This window comes from Pygoscelis adeliae, unplaced genomic scaffold, assembly GCF_000699105.1.
Source record: "Pygoscelis adeliae isolate BGI_AS28 unplaced genomic scaffold, ASM69910v1 Scaffold183, whole genome shotgun sequence".
Classification (NCBI taxonomy): Eukaryota; Metazoa; Chordata; class Aves; order Sphenisciformes; family Spheniscidae; genus Pygoscelis; species Pygoscelis adeliae.
The window spans coordinates 160,551-172,406 of NW_008824536.1; the positions used below are offsets into that span (position 1 = coordinate 160,551).

At 35.4% G+C, this 11,856-nt stretch overlaps 1 protein-coding gene across 2 annotated transcripts in view; it reads left to right on the top strand.

Moving 5' to 3' along the window:
- The window catches only part of APBA2 (amyloid beta (A4) precursor protein-binding, family A, member 2), a 46,614-nt gene that overhangs the window by 13,022 nt on the left and 21,736 nt on the right, over positions 1 to 11,856 (top strand). The window contains exons 3-6 of one of the 2 annotated variants that reach the window (XM_009321562.1): positions 606 to 642; positions 6,526 to 6,671; positions 8,042 to 8,077; positions 9,712 to 9,798. In XM_009321562.1, coding sequence (XP_009319837.1) covers positions 606 to 642; positions 6,526 to 6,671; positions 8,042 to 8,077; positions 9,712 to 9,798 — 306 coding nt within the window. The remainder of the gene's footprint in view (positions 1 to 605; positions 643 to 6,525; positions 6,672 to 8,041; positions 8,078 to 9,711; positions 9,799 to 11,856) is intronic. The other variant, XM_009321563.1, reaches the window with a different exon arrangement.

Below are 11,856 nucleotides of genomic sequence, written 5' to 3' on the forward strand. Positions count from 1 at the left end.
GCAAGCAAATGGAAGGACTATATCTTGTTTATTGAGAATAGAGGCAGTAGCATAAAAAGAGCACTGTTGTGGCTCCTGCTGAGATTAAGTGTAATGCTACGTACTATGCAGAGACAGTTCTTTTTATTCACTGACCCAGAATCGTGCTTTGTAAAATATTGTTAAATGTTCTTAATTGGAAATTTGGGATATCATTAATAGGCAGTGTGATCTAGTGGACAAACTACTAGACTGGGAATTGCTGGTTTGTATTGCTCATTTGACAGCTGACTTCCTAGGTTGTTTTCATGTTGTTCCCCCCACTCTCCCTTATTTTTTTGTATGGTGGGATCTGCTTAAAATGCTTTGAGATTCTAGGTAAACAGCACTATGTAACAGTTAGGTTGGGTTAATTACTGTCATGTAATGTGTTTCACCACCCCCCCGCCAAATGTCAGTCTTTGAAACCAAAGGACTGCTTAATTCCTGCAGCTAAATAGTGGCTATGCAGAAGTTATACATAGAAATTTGATTTTTTGTAAACAATGGTCAGCTGTTTAATATGAATTCACTTCAGTTTGTGAAAATAATTTTGTTACAATTACACCATTTTTATTTCTCAACAGACAAAGAAAGTGTCTTCATTTCCAAGTTTTGTTGATGGTAAGTTTTACATCATCCATAGTTAAAGTAGGATAAAATGGAAGCAAATGCTTTAATATATTTTAAAGATCACAGTTTTAAAAACCAGTCAAACCCAAGAGAATACACCTGAAAAGTTTTGAGTATTGAAGTATTTAACATTTTCATTCCCCCCGTGGCAATCGGAGCCTGGTGGTGATAAAAAGGAGGAGCAGATAGAGCTCTCAGAAGGATTAAGGTGAAGATGGAGATAGCTACAAATCTGGAAGGGGGTAAAAAAGGTGGTAACAGTAGGCCCCAGCAGGGTGGAGATTTATGAAGGTATAAGAGCACCCTGTTCTTCATGGCCTTGTGCAGAGGAAGGAGTCATTTAACTGTTCAGAGCAGCCCTTGTATCACTTTGATGTGATGCCCGTTATTGCACTCTGGGAATCTCAGTTGTCAGCACAAACAGAAAGGTTCTCCTGATCTGACAAAAAATTGGTAATCCAATCCTCTGTTTAGGAGAACCATGCTTTCATGTGTTTCTTCAATCTCCTTTGCACTGCTATTATGTATTTTTTGTTTGGGGAAAAATAAGTCAATTTATTAACACAAGAAGGTGGACAGAGGTAAAATGGGATTATACTGAAAAACATTATCATTCTGTGATTCACAGAAAGCTGAAGAACTTTGTATGGGGAAAATGCATACAGCTCTTCCTGCAAAGGAAATGTCTACACTGTAAAGTGAGAAAAGACAGTAGGAAACTTCTAAGAATCTGACCCCTTAGATCTGCCATGAACACAATTTTCCACACAATGGAAACCATAAATGAATGTTAAAAACTTGATTTCTAATGCCATTCCCAACTCAGAGAAAACTTACTGCAATTTAGAATAATATTAGAATGTTCAACACATTTTTCTTCTATTCCCTGATCTCATCAGCTTGACTAGCAACTTCTGTTTTAGTCATTTTCTTGAAGAGCTAGAGCAAATGGAAAGTTCAAAGATTGCCGCTTTTACGCAGATTGACATCTGAAGGAAATTATACATAACACTTGGCATGTACTGGCTAACAGGCCCTAACTAGAGGTAAATTAAATGTATTCCCCAAAGGTGGCAGAGACAAGAAAGCAAGCTGATACTTTGTAATAAGCGTCTGCTGATTGTATAGTGGACAACTATAAAGGGAGGCCAGCATGAGTAGAGCTTTAATACAGACTAGAAAATTCACCCCTCACAATGCTTGCAGATACAACTGCACATTTTAATTTTATTGGGATAAAAAGGTTATGTCTTTTTTTTTCTTATCAATCAGCTCACTACTCTGTTGGAAAGGGGTCAGTATACTCTTTTAGATAGTATAATACTTTTTTTTTTAGTTCAATCATTTTGCTTTCTCTGAATTTTTTCTATAGTCACACAGTATGTGAGGATAAGCTATCTATTACGCTTTTTCTATTGCAGGTATTATATGGCATTGTCTAATACAAATAAATATGTAGCTCACTAGGAGCTTATGATAGCGAACATGACTGCTCTCTGAATTCAAAGAAAAACACAGTTTTTATTATTAATTTGTATGTAGAGTCCCAAAAGGAACAGGACCCTACTGCACATAAGAAAAGATTCTGCCAGCTAACACTCCCTGTTCTTCCCTGAGCTTTGACAGCAATACCAAAACCATATTCTGGTTATATTCATATTCAGCTATTCAGGCACTTAACTTTCAGCACAACTCCTTAACTACAGTAGCTATATCTATATCTCTATGAATACATAATATTTTTCATATGCCATGTGGACGTATAAACAAATTAGATAACAGGCAGCAAAAAATATTGGAAATGTGTCCTTTTGCTATTATAATTGTTTCAGTAGTAGTACCACTACATGCTTGTAGTGGTAATTAGTTCCATGTTCAGGGGTTCTGGCTTTTTTGCTATCTATATTTGTCCTATCACCATAAATCTCATTCCCTTCCACAGTCACAACCACAATGAAGTAAAGAAATCAGCCAAAATATGGAACTTGTAGATAGGCATTCTGCAAGGTGACATATGCTCTGTGTCCATTTACTCCTTATGCAAAATCTGCTGCAGTGCCACGCACCCTAAGGTCTCAGTGACTTCATGGAATATGATGGTTCTCACCAGGAAGTTGAAAGTGCTTTTGTGCTCTGAGCGCGGTCTCTAAATACTGTCTGAATCCTTGGTTTACACACGATTTTAGATAAACATAAGAATATGTTCCTAACAGATTATTAAATTCAGTTATGCTAAATTATTGAATGAGTATTCTTTTTCTTATTTTGTGAAAACAACAGATAAATTAACTTAGAAATGTTTAGACCTTTTCTACTTAGTCTAGAAATGTTTATACTTGTGGCATTAATAGATCAGCAGAAAACCAGGTAATCTCTATTGCATTGATAAGATAGTGTAGAAATTTAGTTAGATTTTTCAGAAACAGTTATCTAATATTTAAGCACCGATACTCAATATAAAATTCCAATCTTTGTTCACACCAAATTTATCTTAAAGTTTCAAATCTATTTCTTTCTTTCCTTCCTTATCAGTAAGCCTTACACATGCTTACAGTCAAGGGCATGCTTAAGTGCTCTGATGAGCTGGGACCTCAGCCAAGTCTGCATTTTTATATTATTTAAAGCAGTCAGAGATAAGGGAAGAAAACACTCGGGTAACCCAATTTGACCCTGGCAATTTTCAATACCATTCCATCCTTCCAACAGATGTCTTATTTTACCTGACAATTGCTTACATTGCCTTCATGATGGGAAATGTATGTTGGAAATGTTTTCTGCCCAACGTGCCTTTTTTGGGGGGGCTGGGGTGTCTGTATTAGCTATTGCTATAAGCATTTTATACATGCTGTTGTTTTATACATGATGTTGCAGAATTTGTTGCTAGTATAATGATTCTGCAAAAAATCACTTTCTAATGCTATGAAGAGGTGATGAAACCATATCCAACCAAAAAAACCCCAGTCTTTAAAGAATCCAACTAAATAAAATTAGGATAATAAAATTGCTTAAAATTCTAGGTTATTTCCATGTGCAAGAAGTTTTTCAGACAAATTAGTTAAAAACACCATTGCTGTCACCAAACAGCCAAGACATGAGAAGAATTTGTTGTTTCCTTTGTAACACATTAATTTCACAGACCCCTAAGATATGGTGGGGTTTACTGTTTCATGCTCGGAGATGCTAGCAGTGTATACATAAAAATAGATCTCTAAACATGTCTTTGGAAGGAAAGTGCCTTTGACATAGCTTATCAGTGACTTGGAAATCAAGTATATAACCAGTCCCGATATAACCAGAAGTGGGCCAAATTCTGCATTCTTGAAAGTAATTGAGGAGAAAACAAGCTTTCCTGAGTTCAGCCAGAGCTTTTGGGATGGAAAGGAAGTAGATTAAAGGACTGGTATGTTTTAAATAACCAGCACAACTTTTTTTGTTGACAAATCCCGCAGACTCTTAGAATTTTGGTCTTTGCTTGATGTAGTAATGACTGTATTAGAATTTGTACCAAGAATTGCAATTTTACTTGTGTTCAGACAGACAAAATATTTTGAGAAAATTAATCTAAATTAACTACTAAAGGAGGTTAGTTAAACTGATTTAAATATTATGTGGGTAAGCGTATTTCAGAGTTAAAGCAACCTTGATTCAATTTAGCCTGATTTACTTAGCCTGAAGTGAATGAAGGAAAACAAAATTAAAGACACTTTAATTTTGAATGAGCGTGTTGATGCAGGTATCTAATGAAGTTTTGCTAACTTAACATTAAATTCACATCTTTAATTAATTTCCCTCTTTGCTACCCTTGAAACAAGATGTCAATATGATCCAACATTAATATTTTATTGCATGCTGAAAGAAGTAGATGTATGAGACTAAATTTTAGGCCTGAATAGACGTATGAATAATATCATCAGAAGAGGTACCATATAAAATACATCATCCATCTGCTGAAAAATGTAATGGTGCAAAGATGTAAGCAAAGAGGAACAGAGATACAGTAAATGGAGTTAGGAGTTAATGAGTAAAATGAGTTATAATGAAGATCCAAACCATTACTGGATTTGTACGGATGTGATCTAAAGCAAAATGTGTCCTCCTGTGGTATATAATTATCCTTTCGAAGCTTGAAACTACGGTGTTTGCTAGCAAAACAAGTAGCTCCATTTTGTGTGAGCATTGTTAGTTAATATCGGTTCTCTGAAGAGTGCAGGACTGGTATAAATATTTATATGTGCTTATATACTTTGATTACTGAATTACAAAGACTCTGGGTTTTTTGCTGGGGGTTGACATTTCCCGCAGGTGAATGTGAGGTCTGCATGGAAGTATAGGTGTCAGCAGCATTGCTTGAAGAAGAAAGTCACTTCTTAATCAAGTTTATTTTCTGTTGGAAGACTTCTTCTAAATTAGAATGGGAAAACAAGGAATAGGAATGCCCACTAAAAGATATATGTGCAAACCACTGTTTCAGTAAATTTCACCAGCATTCATGCTGTATATTTTTCTTTCTCCACATATTAATCTTCCACATTCAATTGATTATAAATAAATTGAACTAATGCACTGTACAAGAAAACTTTTTTTTAAATTAGCATCTCCCTTCAGTGTCATTTTTCTCCTCACACATGAGATTGATGTACTTAAAAAAAATGTGTTAGCAGCTTGGCAAGTTGATGCAGCTCAAAGCAAATTTCTTGTATAAAACTGTTGAGGAACAGAAGATATTCACTGTCGAGAGATTTCAGCCAAACTCTGGAATGACTGTTCTTTACTGTTGATCTAATCAAGCTAGATGTAAAGCTTAACAGCCGAATAAAGAGAATGATGAGCATAGTCCCAGTATGATATAAATACTATCCTTTATTCTGTTGTCCCTGCCCGCTCTTTTTCATCCTTGGAAAGAAACAACTTGCAAAATACAAGTTAACATTAGAATCTCACCAAAATCACTATGTAATTAATACTAAGTGTATGCAAAGGCATTTTGTTGAATGAAGGCTAAAATTTAAAAAATATCAAGATGTTTTCAAGTTCCACTATTTTCCTCTCTTTTTTAACATGAAATTTTTCATACTCTTTCCATGTGCTCCTTTTCCATAACTACCTTCTGTGACTTCCCTGCTTTCAAAGGAAAAGGCTGTATGACCTGTTGTGCAGATGCCATTGACGAGACTGTGAACATTTTATTGAACTCCCATGCTGAAGCATGATTCTCCAGCTCTCAGTTTATACAATCTGTACCAGCCTGGGAACCGTATTTCTATCAGACTCTGAATTCAGGCCTTACACACAACTAAACTGCATCAAGATGCCTACTTTTCTTGTTTCCTAAACTTTCTTAACTGTTAAGTTTCATGGTGGACTTTGCTGAAGCAAAGTATACCTTTGTGCCCATTGTTCATCAGTATTTTTGCCAGAGCTAATGTTTGGGGACCGTGTACTTCTACAACCTTCTCAAAAAAATGTGGAAACGTAAATCTGTATGCAAGCAGAAGTTCAGGTCATGCACTGTAACAGTCATACATATGAACAGTAAGAAAGTTATGATAAAGGAACCTATCAGCATTTCTGAAACTTGCAAATAATTCCAATGTATTTATCAGTGTGGCACAGCAAAAATTTACCAGTGATTTTTCCTCTAGAATTCCACAATTAAACCATTATGCAATGTTTTAAATACTGTATGTTCGGTTAATGTGGTGTTTTGGGAAATGATTACAGGGAAAAACATCATTTATTTTTCACTGGATTTCTTCACCTGTTTCATATTAGAAAAGGTATTGAAAAGGTTGTTCAAGCCTCAATATCCTTTATTCAATTTCTCATCTCTCTACCCTCTTTTGAAAGGCAGTAACTATAAATGTCTCATGTCAGTTCCAGGACCTTGTGAACCTGAAGACCTCATTGATGGAATCATCTTTGCAGCCAATTACCTGGGCTCTACACAGCTGCTCTCTGAGCGCAACCCTTCCAAAAACATAAGAATGATGCAGGCCCAAGAGGCAGTGAGCCGTGTTAAGGTAGGGGTTTTTTACGGTTTGTAGAATACTCTCTGGTCCTTTGACAGTTCATCTCTAAACAGTACAGGATCTGCAGCTTCAAACCTATTCTGAAGTGCACTTACGTGAGTATAGATCTAATCCTGTAAATACCACTAGTTTCCAGTGCTTGTTATGAAAATACGTACAGCATCTCTGAGGAACAAAATATAAATTATTCCAGAATCTATTCAAAATTGTTTGGAAGCTGTATGAAGAATTCAAGTGTTAAAGACAAATTTCAGATTGCAATTAGGAAATATTCTAATGGCAAAGCACAGGATATTTGTTTGACTGTGGTTTTCCTCTTACGTCATTAATTCCTTTAACTTACTACAAATTGCGAAGATTACTCTCAATATATCGAATTTTCCTATTACTTTTTTAGGACAAGAAGATTCATTACTATTGTGTTTGGATTTGCTGTTACTTACAGTGAACAATTTCTGTGTAAATAACATAGCATAGACTGCTTCATATAGCTGTGTAAAAAAAATGCTTTTTTTGGTTAATAATCAAGTAGGAGATTTTTACAATTTTTTGTGGATCTGCTGTAAATACCTCATCTAAGTAAACGCATGGTTAGAAAGAGGTAGATTTAAATGCTAATAGAAAAATTATGTGCTTAGTCAATATAATATTTAATTGGTAACTGCAATGTTTTTGAAACATGCAAAACTGCATGTTTTTGAAGGAAACAGTTCGGGAAAATCATTTACTTAGCAAGAGACTGTCATGATTGATGATTGATTTGGCATTTAGACACAGATGGAAGGCAAGAAAGGTCCAGTTCTTTAAACTTTCCAAACCTTTGAATTTCTGTTTAGCATATTGTGATGTCTCAAGCAGTAAGTAATTGTTATTGCAATTAGCTCCCTAAAAATTGTTTTGTGTATTAATAGCAATCCTAATTTCTCAGGGATACTTGACTACTTTAGATAGTCATGGAAGAGAGGTGGAGTTACATTTTGTTCAACAATTACATGTAGACGTATGATTAATATTGATAGAAAACCTTGAGTTTAAAATAGTGCATGTACTGTCATTTTAGACTGCTGTATATTTAGCAGGATAAATGTTATGAGCAGCTGTTAACAGACAACACTCTTTGGAACCATTTTTTTTTTAATCAATCAACAACATGCATAATGCCATTAAATCCAATTATGCTTGAGAACTGCATAAGATATACACAAATCTTTCTCTCTTGCACATCCTTCTCCCACTGCCCCCAAATTTTTAATTTTTAACAGTCTGGATTCATAGTCAAAAGCTTTCCCTGACTTCCCACACTGTCTTTTCTCTTTTTGTGTGTACATCTGTCTGCATTCTTTTTTTATGCTACTCCTCAGAGGATGCAAAAGGCGGCTAAAATCAAGAAAAAAGCGGTGTGTAAACTGTTTTTCTTGAATGTGAATGTTTACTTACATTTTTATTGTACTTGTTCTCCATGGAGTGTTGTGTCTTTCATTACGGGTCCTCATAAAGTTGTCATTTTGGTTTCTTCTTTGTTAAGTAGTAGAACACTGGGTGGAATAAAATGAACTCATTTTCCTCATTGTTCATTTGCTGGAGTGCCTGTCTGCTGCTCTTCTTCTGTTGAATGCCTGTGATTTGTTTAGTCCAGATATAAAGCCAATGTTATCCAGGAGATTTTTTTTTTAATGTAATGCTTATTTTTATTTTACTAACCAAAGCAGTAAGATGTATTTCATGTGCCTGTGACTTACTGTATATTTATTAAAATACTGTCAATATTTTAAAACAAATAAAATAAATTTACCAGGTAGTACCTGGAACAATTCATACAGGAGACATTTCACTCAGCTAAAAACTGTACTTCACTTAACTCAATACAGTTGACGAAAATATCACTAAAATTAATCTTGTTCTTTTTGATGGTCTTGGATGAAAGCAAGGCAAGTAATCTGTGCCAAAGTATGTGCTTGCTTTGTATTTTGCTGGATGAGACTTAATTCAAATAAAATTAATCTGAATGAATTATAGGCATAGCTAAGCCTTTATAACTACAGAAGAGAGCAGCAAATACATCATTCTCCCTTGCACTGTTTCATCAAAGAACCAGTCTCTGACCTGGAGACTGATGCCTGCCTTTAGCACAGGGTGATACAGTCTGTGGCCATTTTATTCTGAGGCTGCTAACATGGGTGCTGCTAAATACCAGTTGCAATAGTGCGCTGTGGACAAGTAGCCTGGAGAAATAAATAGGTTCCTGCTGGAACTCAAGAGTATTACATAAGCTCTTGGATGATGCTTCAGTGACAGGCAGCAGCTGCTTTGCCACTTTCTCTCCTGTTTTCTCACATGGGCAGAGCCAGGACTCACACTTAGGAAGCCATGGGGCTTTACACTGTAATCCCTCTTGCTCTGTGACCATGTTTTCTAGTGGGATATGGAACCGTTTCCCTAGTGAGCAGTGCTCAGAAGTTGAGGTCTAAAAGTCAGCCGATGGCTCTCTGTGATATGAGAGAAATATTAGTTCGGCGCTCAGTTCTTTATTGTCTAGAAAGAAACTAAACTAAAAATCTAAAAAAACCCTAAAACCCACCACAGTACTGAGCACTAGCTTGCACTTCTTTTGGTGAGCTCACTGAAGATGGCAAGAGCTAAGCAGCTGATGGGGAGTAAGTCACTTTGTCAGTTCTCCTACTTTCTCAATTCCGGTACCTCAAGTACTGAAGTGCATCAATGAGACAGTGGGGAAGAAACAGCCATACTCTTTCTCCTGTTCTGGCTATAAATAGAGAATTTTAGTACTTGAGCTGTCAGTCCCACGGGCTCCAAAAAGTCACTCTTACCCACAAAATCAGAGTATGCTTCACTCTTTCTATGCAATAAATGCGTTCTTTGCATGTATTTAGAGAAACCTTTGAATAGCCGTCTTTGTAGTGGTTTAACAGTGTGATTGCCTCACATCACATTATGCTTAAAGCTATCAGTGAATTTGTCATTCTAAAGAGGAAATTAAAATTCCCCTTGTAATAAAGCATCTGTCTTTTAGACTTCAGAGGGAGATTCCCAGGCCTTGACTGAAGTGGATCTGTTCATCTCCACACAGAGAATCAAAGTTTTAAATGCAGACACACAGGTAAGTTATGATTAAAACTCTTCAAGAATAATATTGAGTTAGACTGTGCTCTTATACTATTAGTGGGAAACTTCAATAAATTTGGATAAATTCACGGTTGTGAAAATATTCAGAAAGAGCAGTGTTAGATGTGCTATTGTTGTAACACTTGCCATTTGCAAATGCAGTAACACTGACACCAGTTTTGCTTATTTGATGTATTGGAAAATGTCTGCATGTTACTGAGACCTATAATTCAATTTAGGAAAAGATTCAAAAGTCTTTCAGAATGCACGTACCCTGTTTCTCTGAAACAGTTTCAGTACCCAAATTTACAGTCTAACAGGGAAGTCATTTGCTGCTTTGACTAAGCTATTCGTATCTTGCCATTTTGAACATTTAACCTCCAATTTTTCCATATATCACATCTCAGCTACCATCCTCTTTGCCTAAGGTAAATTATTAATTATTTATATTAAAGAAGCATCTGGAGACCACAGCAATAATCAGCCTCATCTTCTAGGAATACATATATATATATTCTATAAGAGGCGATCTTCATAAGGAGCTTTTTTTTTTTAAGGAATTTACAATTAAATGCATACAATTTATACATTGATCCCAATATTAAGTACAGTAATCTCACAAGATCTCTTAGACTTTGATCATACTTACAGCAAGCGTTTAAATTTTCATTCTTATGAGAGGTTTTGAAAAGGGAAATTTTAGTTACTTTTTTTCTTTAGTTTTCACTAAAAAACTCCACTGTATGCAGCTAACAGCAGTTGAAAAATGGTAAGACCTCAAGTTACAATAAAGAACAAACCATTTAGAAAGTGCTTAGTTAAGCTAGATATAGCCAAACTAGAAAATTCATCTTGTAGTATTTGGAAAATGGTTGGAGCGACCTTATGCTATCCTTTCAGTGATAGTCTTCCAGAACTTATTAAGGTAATATTTAGTCTTCTTTTTTTTTTAGTAGCAGAACAGACTAAGGATTATAGGTAAGTTTAACTGTCAGAAAGATATCAAAACAAACAAACCCTTTGTAGGCAGTTTGTGAGTAGAGATGAGCAAAAGTCAGCACAGATTTATCAAAAGTAAATCACGTCAAATCAATTGTTTTCTTTTGTGATGGGGAATATATTTGTGCATGGCACAGAAGCAGCACACATCACGTATTGACTTAAATAAGGCTTTTAGCTCATATAATATTTTCTAGATTATATGATCTAGATAAAAGAGATACAAGCAGGCTAAAAAAATTTCCGAGTGTACTTATTTCTCATATATTGCCATATAGATGGCAATATAAAGAGAGAGGGAGACTCACAAACAAGTTTCTTTGATGTAGTACTGTTCAGTATTTTCATAAACAACTTGGAAGATGGAAAGAGAAAATGGTTATTGAACTTGTATCCTGGTGTATAAGATCGGAGTTCAGAAATATCATGGCTAACTGAAGAAGTGAGCTGAAACTATAGGAGGTATTTCAATAAAGACAAATGTAGCACTCTACATTTAGGATTTTGTTTTGTTTTCAATTAGTATATATTTTGTTTTTCGAACAATGCAAACCATGAGGCACCTACTTCTTCCTGAAATTTAAGAGAGCGTTACTATCTTTTAATGTGAGGGTAATGATCATATCTCCAGGAAGTGGATTATTTTTCTTTTAACATATGCAAATGTCCTTAATGTGTCACTAAAACTCCCAAGAGATGGAGCCAGATGAGGAGTAGAATATTCCATCTAACACGGGCAGCAGTATTTACAATCTGCCATCCATAAATCGTCCTGATACTGCATTTCATCCATGATAACCAATACCACTATTTGTTATGGCTCAGCCTTTTGTTGACCTCATGATAGATGTGCATCATCCAGAGAGTATATTACCAAAGCTTATGACTACTTTTTGCATTAGCAGAAAATAAAATGCTAGTAATTATCAGCATAAAGATGACTACAGACAATGATTGATAAATGAACAGCTACAGTTTATAGTTGGAATGTATGGCAGTAAATAGTAAGTTCTCTTTGTTGAGTAAGGATTAGTCTTGGTGGAAGTCACTCTTT